The sequence below is a fragment of the Anguilla anguilla genome, chromosome 2 (genome assembly GCF_013347855.1).
Source record: "Anguilla anguilla isolate fAngAng1 chromosome 2, fAngAng1.pri, whole genome shotgun sequence".
In the NCBI taxonomy this organism is placed as follows: domain Eukaryota; kingdom Metazoa; phylum Chordata; class Actinopteri; order Anguilliformes; family Anguillidae; genus Anguilla; species Anguilla anguilla.
The window spans coordinates 69,914,817-69,931,312 of record NC_049202.1 but is presented as its reverse complement, the minus strand read 5'-3'; the positions used below and the strand labels follow the sequence as shown (position 1 = coordinate 69,931,312).

The 16,496-nt window shown below is 50.2% G+C and overlaps 1 protein-coding gene across 1 annotated transcript; it reads left to right on the top strand.

Moving 5' to 3' along the window:
• Positions 1-231: 231 nt before the first annotated feature.
• Positions 232-15,505, top strand: card14 (caspase recruitment domain family, member 14). Its single transcript, XM_035400587.1, has 21 exons — positions 232-504; positions 3,175-3,395; positions 4,094-4,231; positions 4,689-5,014; positions 5,574-5,732; positions 6,103-6,222; positions 6,709-6,834; positions 7,357-7,512; positions 7,915-8,049; positions 8,218-8,321; positions 8,668-8,750; positions 9,050-9,119; positions 9,259-9,466; positions 9,858-9,984; positions 11,114-11,351; positions 11,495-11,558; positions 12,140-12,263; positions 12,776-12,940; positions 13,264-13,382; positions 13,674-13,789; positions 14,375-15,505. The coding sequence occupies exons 2-21, from the start codon at positions 3,185-3,187 to the stop codon at positions 14,580-14,582; spliced, it is 2,997 nt and encodes a 998-aa protein (XP_035256478.1). The 5' UTR covers positions 232-504; positions 3,175-3,184; the 3' UTR covers positions 14,583-15,505.
• The last annotated feature ends 991 nt before the right edge of the window (positions 15,506-16,496 follow it).

Genomic DNA, 16,496 nt, shown 5'->3' with positions numbered 1-16,496 from the left:
TAATATATTAAGGTAAATATTTACCATAATATAATGTGCGGCTCGTTATTTTTTTAATGAAAAGCGCCGTGGGTGTCACTGAGCGCTGTATTGTTTAAAATATATGTGGTTAAATTATTAATTCATGTAATTAAATGGTATTAATATTTACACACAGAACATATCGTACTGGAAATGTTTTTTTGTTTTTGTTTTTGTTTTTTTTTTTACGACCGGAGAAGAACCATTAAGACACAGTGGGCAGGACTGAAGAGGTAACAAATAGGCTGGCTCTTCGAGCCATTGTCTTTTTCATTGCGCAGTACAGACTCGAGGCGATACGAAGTTACCTTGAAATTGGGCTTGGTTTAATTTTTGTGGTGTCCTCTAGGACAGCCTTCTCGCCCACACAAATCTCTCAGAGGAACGCTGCAAGCCGGGTTGTGTATATCACACCTACCAAACTACCACTGCGGACTGTAAAGCCTGGTAGCACACCTGCTGCATCTCTCCGCATTTGAAGAGGTACGTTGAGTCCCGTTGACGTTTTGTAACTACTGTATTTTTAATTAACTTTTAAGTGACCTAACAAGAAGAGTCAAGATACGTCGAATGCGTCAGCACTGTGAGCTTTTTAGTGTACAGGGTGTTTTCACGTTTCACAGTAAAAGCTACTTGATGGATAACACTACAATGCATAATGTGAAACATGTCGGTGTGTGTTTGGGTACGTCTGTGTGTGTGTGAATTGAATTGAATTTATCTTCTCATTGATGTGAGCCTTCTACCTAGACCACTGCTGACGTTTGTGTGTACTTTTGCTCAAATGAAATGGAAGTGATACAGTAAAAAATGGAAGTGGCACAGCAGTGCTTCCCAAACTTTTTGAGTCAGACCCCCCCCTCCAAGTCCGCCACACAATTTTGGTTCCGCTCGGATGCTGTTTTCTTTTCGGTTTCTGATGGACCTGTGTGTTTCTGTGCACCCCCCTAGTGCACAGAAACACACAGGTCCATCAGAAACCGAAAAGAAAACAGCATCCGAGCGGAACCAAAATTGTGCAACCCCCCCCCCCCCCCCCCCCGCCACCTTGAGAACCACTGCACTACAGGAACCAAGTGTGTACATTTTGCTCCGGCTGATAGACAATCACGTATCATTTTTGTAGCCAGCGTGCATAAATAGGTATAATTTTTGAGAACTTTGCTTAAAAAGATATTTTCCTGTAACCTTGGCTTTTTCAGGTAGTCCTCTGATTTTGAAACGTTTGATTGATTTCCGTGTGGTAGGGTGTGTGGATCCGCAGTATTCAGACCAGTCCTTTGGGAGTTACATGTTAACTTGTCTTTGGTCTGCCAGTTACTTAGTAACCCAATTACATGCTTTTTTCAGTCAAGTTCTTTCACAGTGATGTCACAGATATGTTTTTTCTAATCTTTATCTTATTGAGTCAGTTACTCTGTGAAAGGGTCAGAGGGTTCCAAGTTCAAGGTTTTACACTACGTGCGAGCCGGTATGTTTACCAGGGTCCAGATCAGACTTGGAATGTACTGGTGTTACGTAGGTGAAATGAAAAGCCCAGGCAGGTGTTGCGGTTCAGTGTCAGATACGTACCAGGAAATAAATGACAGATTACTGCTCATTGCTGTTATCCTGAGCAACGTAAGGTTAGCTGTTTCACTGGGCACTCGGCATGCACACTCGTTGAGATCTGTTATTGTGCGTGCTGCATTGTCGCAACCCATACTCTTCACTGTAACAAAACATTCGAAAGTTTATTTAAAGGGTCAAGAGTGCTTGCCTCGAATGTACCGCAGGCCGAGAGGAAGGTTTGTAGCGTGCCGCGCTGTTAAAGGAGTTGTAGCGTAAATATATGTGGGTGCATGAAAATACAGATCGACTCAGATCCCTCAGAATGAACAAACTGGCTTTGGGATGGCTGGATAATAGCATGGGCCAGTCGGTCTCCTAGCCACTCATAGGAAAGGCCTGCACGTGTGAAATAACCTCTGACAATATTTTTATAAGTGCGCATTTTGCCTTGGTTTATCAACTGTTACTGAACATCAAGAAATGTGGCAATAAAACTTCAACATAACTCTTACTCTCTCTCCCTCTCCCCTCTCTCTCTGTTTCTCTCTCTCTCTCTCTCTCTCTCTCTCTCTCTGATTGCTTCACTTCAATGGCCTTTGAATCTCGGAGGCGGAAGGTGTGCAGAAACCGGAGTTTTGTTTTGCCTTTGGTATTTAAAAAAAAAATAAATTATGAATTGCTTGTTATGTGTGACAGCTGAGTCAGACGGCTGTGTGCTTCTTTTATTGCACTGCCTTTGAAGTCAGCACCTGGGCAAACACAGCCATATTGCTGTCTTAATTAAGAACCGGAGAGAGAGAGAGAGACAGAGAGAGAGAGAGAGAGAGAGAGAGAGAGAGAGAGAGAGAGAGAGAGAGAGAGAGAGAGAGAGAGAGAGAGAGAGAGAGAGAGAGAGAGAGAGAGAGAGAGAGAGAGAGAGAGAGAGAGAGAGAGAGAGAGAGAGAGAGAGAGAGAGAGAGAGAGAGAGAGAGAGAGAGAGAGAGAGAGAGAGAGAGAGAGAGAGAGAGAGAGAGAGAGAGAGAGAGACCCTACGTGCTGCACAGTTCTCATGGATATTTAATTAGGACACTGCTGTAAATAAATAGGGCAATATAAGGCTGACTGGAGAGAGAGAGAGAGTGCGGGAGCAGGGGCAGAACAAAGAGCGAGCATGGGGATGTTTGTCTTTCTTTGATTGCTGGTGCATTCGGGAATGCCGTCTCCCGAGTGGGCGGGGGCGGGGCGGGGGGGCGGGGCCAGCTGGTCTGTCAGGTTTTCCCTAGTTAGTGCGTCAGCAGCGCCGTCAGCTCGCTGGCGCGTTCTCCGCGAACGCTCCGACAGCGTCACAGGGCCTTACGTTACATTACATTACAGACGCTTTAGCAGACGCTCTTATCCATCCAGGGCGACTTCTACACAACAATTTTACATTGTGTCCATTCATGCAGCTGGATACATACTGAAGCAACGCAGGTTTAAGTACCTTGGCTCAAGGGCACAACGGCGGTGTGGTCTACCCAGGAATCGAACCTGCGACTTTTTGGTTACAAGCCCAGTTCCTTACCCGCTGCGCTACACTGCCGCCAGCAGCCGCGTCTCAAGGAGTTGCCTTGCCCGTTGCAGGCGGGTCGCGATGGCAGAGCTCGGGGCAGGAGAGCCGGACCTGAAGGAGATGGAAGAGGAGGACCTGTGGGATCTGATCAACAACCACCGGCACCGGGTGTCCCTGGACGTGCGGCCCTGCATGCTGATCCCCTACCTGCGGCAGGCCCGCGTGCTCAACGAGCTGGACGAGGACGAGATCCTCAACTGCATGAAGTTCCCCAACCGTTCCATGAGAACCAGTGAGAGAGAGGGAGGGAGAGAGGGAGGGATGGGGAAAGGGGGGATAACAGTAGAAAAAACGTGTTTAATCTGCAGTTTTGTTGTTTTACTGTTCAAAATGTCTCCTGTAAGAAAAGTGCTGAATAAGTAGTTATTATAAAAGTAAAATAATAAAGTAAATTATTATTGTTATTATTATTATTGTTGTTATTGTTATTATTATTATTATTATTAATAATAATAATAATAATAATAATAATAATAATAATATATAATTATTAATTGTATATTTTTTTGAGTTATTTTTAAGACCCAGGGAAATATTTTGGTGGGATCTGTCAAGCCTTTATGAAACAAGCTTTTTGTGTCCATCCTTAGGGGACCCTAGACATAGACCTAGACTTAGTGTGTGCACGGCGCATTCAAGTAAACAATCCCCGGGGTCCATTTTCAATTACCTATTGGATTTAGTTTAAGCTTTAAGTTTTTTTATTTATTATGTTCATTTCAATCTATGATTAGGTGTTAAATAATTTCTGTAAAGGTATGCTAATGGTTAGAGGGCATTGGGAGTGCCCTTGTAGAGTAGAGTGTGGTGGACGCCCAATGGATGTCCTTCAGGGAAAGTCCTGACGTTGAGCAGCCCTACCCGGAGCGGAGCGAGCAGCGGTTGTAGGCTGATCCCGTGTACGCCGCTTGTCGTTTTCTTCCCGCAAAGGTCACATGCTGGACATCCTGCGGACCCAGGGGCGCAACGGAGCGATGGCCCTGCTGGAGAGCGTGATGATCCACTACCCCGAGCTGTACACCCACATCACGGGCCGCAGGCCCAGCACGGAGCCCTCGCACTTCAGCGGTGAGCCACCTGCCGCGGCCCCGGCTCGAAAAGCCGCACCAACAGATCCAAACGCGCCGAAAAACAACAGTCCCAAAAAACCGATTTAAAAAAAACACAAACCCAGACATTTATTAGAGTGAATAACAAAAACTAATCACGAAACTAAAACAGAGGGAAAACCCACAAAGTTCAAACAAAATGATCTTCGCAAAAAAAAAAAACTACAAACCCAAAAACCCACAAATCAAAAACCACAAAACCACACACAAAAGAAAACCCCGAAAGAAGATCCCCCCCCCCTGCCTCTGTTGGCTCCGCCTGCACTACCCAGGCAAGCAGAGGCAGGGGACGTAACAGTGCCCGGCCCGGGTCCTGGTCCTGGGGACCGGCTCTGGCGCTCGTGTAGCTCACGCGGTGGCACTAGCAGGGGAGGGTGCTCATTCTCCTCTCCCCCCCCCCCCCCCCCCCCCCCCAGGGCTGATAAAGGACTCGGAGCTGACGGAGTACCTGGTGCGGGCGGCGACCAGCATGCAGCAGGAGCTGCAGCGCGCGCAGCGGGAGGCGGCGGCGGCGGGGGCCCGGGGCGCCGCCCTGCAGGCGCAGCTGAGCCGGGCCGAGCGGCAGGGCGAGGAGCTGCGGCAGCTGCGCGCGGAGCACGTCCGGCTGCGCAGCCACGTGGCGGGGCTGCACCGCGACGTGCTCCGGCTGAAGGACGAGAAGTGCGACCTGCACGTGCGCTACACCGCCGCCGTGGAGGAGAACTCCGCCGTCAACATCCGCTGCCGGGACCTCCAGCTGCAGGTCAGGGCGGGGCGGGGCGGGGCGGGGGGCGTGGGGGTAGAGAGCTCCGGTGCCACTTTGCTGAAGTACAAACAGAAGAGAACAGAACTTCCAGCTGAACTTCCTGAAAAGTAATCGCTTATTGATGAAACCAAGGAAACGTTTTGGCATGCAGCCTTCTTGGTAAATGGTAAATGGACTGCATTTATATAGCGCTTTTATCCAAAGCGCTTTACAATTGATGCCTCTCATTTGCCAGAGCAGTTAGGGGTTAGGGGTTAGGTGTCTTGCTCAAGGACACTTCGTCACGCCCAGGGCGGGGTTTGAACCGGCAACCCTCCGACTGCCAGACAATCGGTCTTACCTCCTGAGCTATGTCGCCCCATTCTTCAAGCTTCTTGTGGCTGATGAATGCTGTACCCCCAAAACATCATCTTCCTTCCATTCCAACGCCAAGTGTAGCTGGTGCTTTTTAAAAAAAAAATCTTCACTGTCCCCCGGGGATGTGACAGAGCACGCTAGAGCTGGCCAGCGATGGCGGTGTGATGACGCTGCCGCTCTGCCCCTCTCTGATTGGCAGATGTACCAGCTGCAGTTCGAGCTGCGCAAGGCGCAGACGGAGACGGACTTCCAGAGGGAGCGCTCCGTGAAGTGCAGCTCCCCCAGCGAGACGCAGCAGCTGCGCGAGGAGGTGTGCACACTGCGCAGGCAGCTGCTGCAGGCCGAGAAGTTCACCCCGGTGAGACTGCGCACCGCCCCGCACACACACACACACACACACACTCACCACCCCGCACGCACACACACACATACACACACACACACACACACACACACACACACACACACACACACACACACACACACACCACCCCGCACGCACACACACACACACACACACACACACACACACACACATATACACATACACACACACACACATATACACACAAGCACACACACACACACACACACACCGCCCCGCACACACACACACACACACACACACACCACCCCACACGCACACACACACACACACACACTGCCTTTCACAGCTGACTGATCCCGGTCCCTGACTTCCTGTTTGTCCCTGTGTGGGTGGGGCCCAGGCCCGGGAGGACATCCTGGCGCAGGACCTGGAGGAGGCGCGGGACGGGCGCACGGAGCTGCTGGAGCAGATCTGCTGCCTGAGGGAGGAGAGTGAGAAGCTGGCCCGCGAGAGGGGACAGGTAACGGCCGTGCCTTTTCCAAAAAAGACTCTCAGAGCTCAAACAGAAACGAGCCGGGCTTTACCTGTGTGTGTGTGTGTGTGTGTGTGTGTGTGCATGTGTGTGTGTGTATGTGTATGTATGTGTGCGTGTGTGTGTGTGTGTGTGTGTGTGTGTGTGTGTATGTGTATGTATGTGTGCATGTGTGTGTGCGTGCGTGCGTGCGTGTGTGTGTGTGTATGTGTATGTATGTGTGCGTGTGTGTGTGCGTGCGTGCGTGCGTGCGTGCGTGCGTGCGTGTGTGTGTGTGTGTGTGTGTGTGTATGTGTATGTATGTGTGCGTGTGTGTGTGCGTGCGTGTGTGTGTGTGTGTGTGTGTGTGTGTGTGTGTGTGCTTGTGTGTGTGTGTGTGTGTGTGTGTATACACATGCACGCATGGCCATTTCACCATTTCCGTCTGACCCTCTTTGGCTCTCGCGTTGTGTGTTCGCCCGTCTGTGCGGCTAGCTGCTGGAGGAGAAGGAGTCCCTGGAGCTGCAGGTGAAGAAGCTGTCTCTGGACTGCGAGATGTACCAGCAGAAGAGCACTGTGATCCAGAGCCAGCTGAGGGAGCTGCAGGCCGAGAGGGACCAGGTCAGTCACACTCCCTGCCCGCAGCGCAGTAGGCCTCGCTCCCTGCTGTGCAGTAGGCCTCGCTCCCTGCTGTGCAGTAGGCCTCGCTTCCTGCTGCGCAGTAGGCCTCGCTCCCTGCTGCGCAGTAGGCCTCGCTCCTTGCTGCACAGTAGGCCTCGCTCCTTGCTGCACAGTAGGCCCCGCACCCCGCTGCATAGTAGGCCCCGCACCCCGCTGCGCAGTAGGCCCCGCACCCCGCTGCGCAGTAGGCCCCGCTTCCCGCTGCGCAGTAGGTCCCGCACCCCGCAGCGCAGTAGGCCACGCTCCCCGCTGCGCAGTAGGCCTCGCTCCTTGCTGCGCAGTAGGCCTCGCTCCCCGCTGCGCAGTAGGCCACGCTCCCTGCTGCGCAGTAGGCCCCGCTCCCCGCTGCGCAGTAGGCCTCGCTCCCCGCTGCGCAGTAGGCCCCGCACCCCGCTGCATAGTAGGCCCTGCACCCCGCTGCGCAGTAGGCCCCCTCTCTCACCTGCGTGTCTGTTGTCCCAGGCGTACCTGCTGAGGGACGAGGCCCAGGCCCAGATCGCCAGCAGCCTGGCGGAGAAGGACACCCTGAGGGCACACGTGGTGGAGCTGCAGGAGAAGCTCTTCAGCCTCCGGGCAGTGGGCACGGAGACCCAGACGACCACGCCGGAGAGACTCAGGGTGAGGCGGATCTCTTCACCGTCCGGTTATCATCTGTCCCTGTCTGTCCGCTGTGCGTAGAGCGCTACCGGCAAGGACAGAGACTGGGAATGGGACGCTGTTTGTGTACGAAACAGGGATGATAAAATAGGGGTAAGACCGTCATGAGGTGACACGAAGCTCTGAGAGCACTCTGAGAGAACTGAGAACACACACACACACATTCGCAGGAGTAACTGTTACAGCAACACTGACGTTGACTGGTGGATCCTTTCTGGCTGCTTCCTGGTGATTCACTGAAGGATTTCAGACGCAAGGCCAGAAATGATCCACCAGCCGCTGATATATATCCGTGTTCGGCGGAGCTGTCCTCCCGGTTTTTTTGCACAAGTAAGAAGTAATTTCTGCTATCGCTGGTCCCAGGAGAGGATCCACAGCTGGGACTCCGGCAGCGACTGCTCCCCGTCCAGCCCACGCCCGCCGCGTCCGCGCCCCAGACTGCGCCGCCTGGAGGCCGTGTGCCTCCCGTACCCGAGAGACACAGACAGCAGCACGGAGGTCAGTGGAGAGCTGCCGAACGGCGACCTTTCCTTTTTCCGCCACGCGACGCCGTACCCCTCGCACGCCGTGTGTACCCCACTGTCTGCCGCCTGGCGGGCTGTGGCTGCTGTTGGCGGTCGGTTGTCTCGGTAACCCGGGGTGCTCTGTTTTTCCCTCCGTGCGCAGTGCAGCGAGGAGGGCTTCAGCAGCTTCCGGTCTCACTGCGCAGAGCCTCCCGGCCTCGAGTCCCTCCGCAGGAGGCAGGAGGAACTGCAGCTCCGCGCGGACAGGTGAGAACGGGCCCAAAAAAAAAAAAAAAAAAAAAGGACCAATCGGGGAGCGGCGACAGAGCCGCAGGGTCACGGCGAGGGGCAGGGTTTTGGGAAATCACATTGCTGGGGTCGGACGTCGGGAGCGGCGTGGGATTGGGAACACAGTCAGTCTATCCCAGCGTGCATTGGGCGAGAGGCAGGACTATGCACTGGACAGGCCGCCAATCTATCACAGGGCACACACGCCATTCACTCACCATTCACTCACACGCTCATCCCTATGGGAAATCTAGAGTCTCTCTAATTTATTTAAATAAGTTTTATGGTTTAAAAAATGTAATTGTGTCCCTTCCTTGTTCCACAGCCCTGACATGACTGACTGGGAGATAACATCCATTGCTGGCTTGGAGAGTGACTATATGCCCTATAGTCATGATATTTGTAAAGGTATCAAACCTCACCGCTTTCACTTTTACAGTTTTGATAAATGTGGATATGCTGCATCTTATCACCAGTTCTCAGTTCCTGTTTGTCATGTCAGCATGCCTGGCCACAACCTATTCAGAAACTCAAGGACGCATTACTGATAGTAGAGATACACAGACGCGGTGACGCACGAAATTACAAAGCGATAAAAAGTGATAGATATTCAGATACTCACTCATTCAGAATACTTCTAAAAATACCTTGGCAGATAAATATTAGATAGAGAAAATGAGCATCACCACTGTGTGTGTGCGTCACAGGGCATGACGAGGTGATCGCTCCACCGCGGCCGGTGTCTCTTCCATCTAACGACAGCAGCTCCGGTGACGGGTGAGTCTCAAATCAGCACAAGCCGCACGGCAGCCATTTTGTTTCAGATCGCCGCCGGACTCTGCATTTTCACCGAGAGCAGTAATCTCTGAGGGCCGCATTAATGACCCTCGGTTTCCCTTTTCACGCCCGTTCCCAGGCCGACGGCTCCGCCCTTTCTTGTCCGCTTGCGGCCGAAGGCCCTGCGCATCACCGGACGCATCATGACCATCTCCTTCCAGGGGGAGGCGCTGCTGAGCCAGCTGGAGGTGATAGGGGGGAACAAGACGGGCGTGTTCGTGCACAAGGTGACAGAGGAGTCCCCAGCTCAGAGCGTTGGCATCAGTCCCGGAGCGCAGATACTGGAGGTGAGGAGACTAGAGCACTAAAAGTGAGTGCGTGTGTGTGTGTGTGTGTGTGTGTGTGTCTGTGTGTGTGCGTGCGTGTGTGCGTGCCTGTGTGTGTGTGTGTGTGTGTATGTGTGTGTATGTATGTGTACGTGTGTGCGTGCGTGTGTGCGTGCCTGTGTGTGTGTGTGTGTGTATGTGTACGTGTGTGCGTGCCTGTGTGTGTGTGTGTGTGTGTGTGTGTGTGTGTGTGCGTGTGTGCGTGTGTGTATGTGTGTATGTGGGTGGGTGTGTGTGTGTGTGTGTATGTGTGTGTGTGTCTGAGTGTGCGTGTGTGTGTGTGTGTAAGTGTGTGTGTGTATGTGTGTGTGTGTGTGTGTATATACTGAGCCTGGTTCCCGCTGCCCTGCAGGTGCGCTGTGAGCAGGACCGGCGCTCCACGCGCATGGTGCTGGAGGACTCCACCCTGGAGGAGGCGCTGTGGGCCCTGGGCCAGGTTCGGGGGTTCTGCCACCTCTCGCTGCGGCCCAAACAGGATGGTGAGGCTCACGGGCCGGTCCCGTCCGTCTGGGGCGTTAGATGGCACGGTTGAATAAGACCAAGCTATAGCGATTATAGGACACGGTGGTTATTAAAGTTTGTGTGACCTTATAAAGCGGTTTTGACGTGCAGCCTTAATGTAAAGGGGTATAATGACGGTAGGTTTTGTAATTATTGTCATTTTCACAGATCAGGGGGTCATGAGGTTCAACTGAGATGAGAGCTGTTTAGGTCATGGCCAAGGGCCTGCAGGTCATTCTCTGTGCATTCTGTTATCTGTGCAATCAGTATACATAGATAAGGCAGGAATCAACCTGTTTTTTGGGTCCATCAACAGGACTAACATGTCCGTGATAGAATGTGTGAAAGTTATGTTAAGGATGTTGATGTTAAAGTTTTATCTTTGTTTGTGTGTCTTGGGTTGCGTACCTGCTTTTAACTGTGTATTACCACACACTGTGTGTGGGTTAGTTCAGCCTGTGTTCATGTAATCTCCCTCTGTGTGTTTGTAAATGCCCTGTCTATGAATACATAATCTCACCTGGGTAAACGATTACGTACACATACTGTAGGAGTATTAGTATTGCCTTTCATGCTCCATTTCTATTATGGATACATTTACTCAGATTATACCTATATTAGATTATAGTTATTATAGATTTAATTCCTATTATATATTTTAACTGGATGCTATTTGCTTTTACGCCTATACTAGTGATGCCAGTTATCAGTATGATACATTGTAGCGACACGGTTTCTAACGAGGTCGATTAATTTGAAATCTGTACAGCTAAGGAATCTGTAATTTTCCTAGACATGTAAATCCCCTTCGTATCTTCCAATGAGATCAGAGTGCTGTGGATGGAATAGCAAGAAGTATCCGATGAGGGATAACACATCAAGCTAAACCAAGCACCCGCACACACATACCGAGAATCGATATAGCAACAGTTTACTATATGTGGGCAAATATAGGAATGCTTGCCACTTTCAGATATTGCAATATATTTACACTTCTGCAAAATATAATTATATTCTCAAAAAATCAATATAGTACTTGTAATATATCCTTTTAAATATTTACAGTATAGTCTCTCTCTCTCTCTCTCTCTCTCTCGCTCTCCTCAGGCTACGAGAAGCTCCTGCTCCAGCTCAGGAGCGGGGAGGTCACGTCGGGGGACTCCTTCTACGTGCGCGTCAACATGTCCGTGCCGGGGGGGTCCACCGGAGCGCTGGCGGTCACGTGCAACGACGTCCTGCACGTGACGAACACGCGCCACTGCACCAACGGCTTCTGGAAGGCCAGCCACGTCCACCCCTGCAAGCTGCAGGATCTGAAGAGCGGCACCCTGCCCAACTACTACAGGTACCCGCGCCGGAGTCGCTCGGCCTGGCTCGGCCTGGCTCGGCTCGGCTCGGCTCAGCTCGTCTCTCTCGCTCTGATTGGTCTTTGCTCACTGCTCTGAGCGCAGTCAGCCTGTGCAGTAACGCCTGCGTTTCATCCTGCAGAGCCCAGCGCCTGCTAATCAGAGCGATCGAGGACATGGCCTTCCAGCACAGACCTGAGAGGAAGGTAAGAAATCCGGGATGGCGTCGCTGAAAAATCAAGAGGCCCTAACTGAGAAGCACAGAGGCCCTAACTGAGATGCACAGAGGCCCTAACTGAGAAGCACAGAGGCCCTAACTGAGAAGCACAGAGGCCCTAACAGAGATGCACAGAGGCCCTAACTGAGATGTGCAGAGATCCTAACTGAGAAGCACAGAGGCCCTAACTGAGAAGCACAGAGGCCCTAACTGAGATGCACAGAGGCCCTAACTGAGATGTGCAGAGATCCTAACTGAGAAGCACAGAGGCCCTAACTGAGATGCACAGAGCCCCTTACTGAGAAGCACTAGAGGGCCTAACTGAGATGTACAGAGATCCTAACTGAGAAGCACAGAGGCCTTTACTGAGAAGCACTAGAGGCCCTAACTGAGATTTACAGAGGTCTAAAGGGCATAAACTGTGTATATACTCTGGCCAATTGGCATTTACCATTGGAATCATATGAAGGCATCTACTTGAAAAATCTCTGGTTGGAGGCAATCCAAGCCAGTTCAGCATAGCAGCTATAAAGGGTGACATGACCCGTGGGCCCTGTTCTCTCCCGTCAGATCGAGCGGTGCCAGGCCCAGGAGAAACAGAAGGCCGTTCGCATCGTCAGCACGGGCCGGCTGGGGCCCAACCCACTGTGGGTGAGCGTGGAAGAGGACGACACCAAAGAGAACAAGGAGTCAGGTGAGGAGGAACCGAGGGATCCGTCTGGACTTCTTACAGATCAAGAGCAGTTACAATTATTCACATTTTTTTGGTTGCCATTTTATATCTCCGTTTTTTTTTTTGTTTTTTTTTAATTCAACTGTTTTTTTGTTTTTTTTTTGCCTACATAGCTGGAGTTGTAAAGAAGTAATACTCAATATAATATTCTAAATTATTCAAAATAGAAGACAGGCTTGTGTAAATATTCAAACCTCAATATTTCAACCGATTATTTGATGAGCCACAATATTTGGTAGTGATTGAAGAAGAAAGAGAGAAAACAGAAAAGGACATCACTTTCATTGTTATATGCAAGCAGCCATTTAACAAGATGCTTACTTAATTAGCTGTGTTTGAAATACATTTTCAACAAAAAAAAGTATAAATAATTGACAAACACTAATCTGTGTATTTAAAGGATTTCTAGAAAAACAGAACAATGCAAAGTTTGTTAGCGCAGAGACTAAATGAAGGGTCATCCCATACTGCAGGGGACAGTGCTGTGCCTAGAAGCTGTGTGACCCTCATGCCCTACACCCTGGTCACACCCCGCCACCCACCAACCTCTCGTCCAGTCCTCCTCTTTCCCACAATGCTCGGTCGCATCATAGACAAAAAGCTGGGATGCCTGCCGGGATTCCAGCTGTGTGAGCCAGGTAAAGTTCACGCCCTGAATTATCGACATTTGTATACACCATTCAAAGCAAAAAAGTTTAAAGATGAATGTGGCACATTACTGTAATTCCATCAAAGCACGCCACTTCCTCCTTTAAACAAATTAACATCGGGCCTTTCGGTGAGAGGGTTTGTGGGATAGTCTGACACTGCCCTGCGTTGACTGGCCCCGCAGTCGCGTGCTCTGAATCCTCCTGACGGACGTGCGTTTGAACGCGGCCGTCTGAGCCTCTAGCGCCCTTGCGCGTTCGGACGTCCTCTCACCCCGTGCGCTGTCTGCCCTTTCCCCCCCTGCCGTCCACAGAGGTGCTGGGTGCTGGTGAGCACACCCTGCTCACGCAGAGGGCGGAGGTGCTGGAGGACTGCGAGCCGGGCAGCCGGCAGTGCTACACCCTGCGGGGCGTGGAGAGAGTGATAAAGCAGGTAGGCCAGCTCTTAAATGCTAGCGCTTTAATGCACTGAACCGTCACTGGTGCACTGGGGGAGGGGGATAGTGTGCTGGGGGGTGGGGGGGGGGGGTGCGGCCATCTTCATTTAAAGTCTCACTTCGGTGTACCTTGTAGCCTGCGAGAGAGGGAGATGCACTGGATACGGGCGTGGCCTACAAAGCGAGGAGGGGCGTAACCGTGCCAACGCTCATCTAAATAGTATTAGTTTTTTGTCACATCACATCAGCACATCACAGGTGCTGATATTGCTCCCTCCTCTTCACAGGGGTCCCACTGCATTCTCCCGCTGGGCCTGGACTGCGTACGGCGGCTGCAGAAAGCAGAGATCTACCCCATCATAATCTACATCGTACTGACTGACCGCAGCATACGCAGACTCAGGTACGAGCTGGCGCCGCCTTCGGCTCTTGAGTCTTAACAGCAACGGTGTGTGGATTTGTACCGTGTACCTGCCCTCCACTCCCACTTCTTTCTCATATACGTTATCAGTTTCTCTGAGATAATGTAATCGCAGTTAAACACAATACAGTATTACAGATGGCAGACACAGTGCATGTTCATAGTGCATAGACGTGGAAGTACTGAGGAAGTACTGTCAGCCTTCTGTGACTGGCAGTGCCTGTCACCTTGATATTTAGTCATCGCTCATAGCAACTGTGTGTTGTGATATCTTGCGTGTTTACCTGACTGTGTGTGTGTGTGTGTGTGTTGTGATATGTTGCTTGTTTACCTGACTGTGTGTGTGTGTGTGTGTGTGTTTGCGTGTATGTGCGTGTGTGCGCGTGCGTGTGTGTGTGTGTGTATGTGCGTGTGTGCGCGTGTGTGTGCGTGCGTGTGTGTGTGTGCATGTGCGTGTGTGTGCGTGCGTGCGTGCGTGTGCACGTGTGTGTGCGTACGTGTGTGTGTGTGCATGTGCGTGTGTGTGTGTGTGTGTGTGTGTGCGTGTGTGAATACGCATGCATGCAGGCAAAAGCTTCAGCGGCAGGGCTGTTCGGAGGAACAGCTTCTGGACTGTTCCCGAAGCGAAGAGCCGCTCCTGGACAAGCTTCCCTGCCTGTACCGCAGGGTCCTGTCGGACAGCTGGAACGACAGCGCCACCTTGCTGCGCGTGCTGCAAACCACCGTTCTGGAGGAGCAGAGCAAGATCGTGTGGTTGGAAGCAGACCTGTGGTGAACGGCAGTAGTGCAGTTTGAATTCAGATACGCTGCCTGTTGGGGAAAAAAAAAGTGCTTCTGGGCAGGGTTTTATATGTACACCTTTCTAAAGAAAGGATTAGCGGTCTGTCTCATTCTGACTTTCATAAACCCTTAGAAACTGCCTCATGAATATTCTGGCACAGCCACATTACTGCGAATACGCAGCTCAAAGGAAGGACGAAGCATCGCTTGACGTTAATGTTTTGGAAAATGAGCATTGTGATTCAACGGTGTTGGAAAGTAATTTAGCGCCGTGGAATATTCTGACGGGGAACGGCCGAAGGAAAAGAGCCGGTGTTGATGCAGAAGCTAACCATGCGTCACAGTCAGCCATTCCAGGAACGAGGATGTAAAGTGACTTGCGGGAATTCCACAGAGTCACCATTTAGTTATGTCCTGTTCTTAGCTCCTCCTCCTTTCTGAGAACGCTGATTCATATCTTCCAGACAGCCTTGCCAAAGTATGCACCATTGAGTAAGCCATCAGAGGACATAGGGGAGGTACTTTTCTTAAAGCAATTTTGTAGCCAAACTATTTTCTTGACGTCACAGTACTGTTAAGATTTAAGCAGGTTACTGTTGTTTATTTTAATAGCTGTACAGTTTGTAAAAAAAAAAAAAAAAAAACTGCTTTCCTGTGGAATAAGTATTCACAAAATTCTTAATTTACATGACAGGCATGTCATCTCAGTGTATTTCCATTGTTGGAACTTCAGTCTTATGCAGGGCTTTGCATGTGATGTAGGTATTTGCATCACAATCCCCGCAAACATGTATATATGAAATTCTTGTGTGTTACAGCACGTCAGTCTGTCACCATATCTCAGCGGAAATTTGGCTGTTCCATTTTGAAATGATGTTTCATCGAAGATGTAATAGTAAATAAATGTGAATTACAACACTGACTGCTTCATTTCATTTTGAATGAGTACCTTAATGATTTGGTCTCCCTGCCATCGGTGCTGAATCCTTACGCTAAATACTGTGTACGCTGTTGTTTCTGCAATTAAATGCTTTGCATCTTTCCCGAAGTTAGTGGCATGCAAAATATATTGTGTGTAGCAGTTCCCAGATATTTGTGCTTCTCGACAATCTCAATATCTTTGCCCAGAATGACTGTGCAGGAAGCACTGGGTTTTTGTCCTAAAATCAATCACCACATCCTTGGTTTTAGAGGAATTTAAGGAAGGATTTAGTCGCACCAAAAAAACAGTCATCCTCATCAGGCCTGTGTCAGGTTTGTGTCGTTGTGATACAGAAGATACTCACAATGACAGAATCGTCAGCAAATTTGAAGACGTGTCTGTTTTCATGGCTATGCCTGCGGTCATTTTGTATACGAAATGTAGAAGAGATCGGTGAGAACACACCCCTGTGGAGATTGTGTGAAGAAGTAACGCCATTAAAAAACTGCTATTACCTCTAACATGCTGTGACTGGTCAGTTTTTTTTTTAAAAACACTATCCACAGCCCATAATGTTTAAATCTAATTCAAAATTAGATAACAGGCTTTTCAGCCTGAAGAAGAGGTTGTCTGGTGTTAAATGCTGAAGGGAAATAAATAAATAAAAACCTAGTTAGTATGAGTTTATGGGGCTCTCCAGACGATTAAATAGTAAATGTAGAAGGGGGAGAGCTGTGTCTTCAACACCTATATCCAGCCACGCAAGCAAACTGTAGGGGAATCTAGTTGACTCTCCACCTGCTTTAGGATTTCTCTTTTAATCAGTTTTTCTAAAGTTTTCATAACCAAGGAGGTGAGAGCAAAAGGTTGGAAATATGGACTATGGATCATGGGAACAGGATCAATACAAGCATGGTTCCAAACTTTGGGAATTTGAGAGATTCCATGATTATGTACTGAAATATGCTGCAAAGCTCATCAGCACAA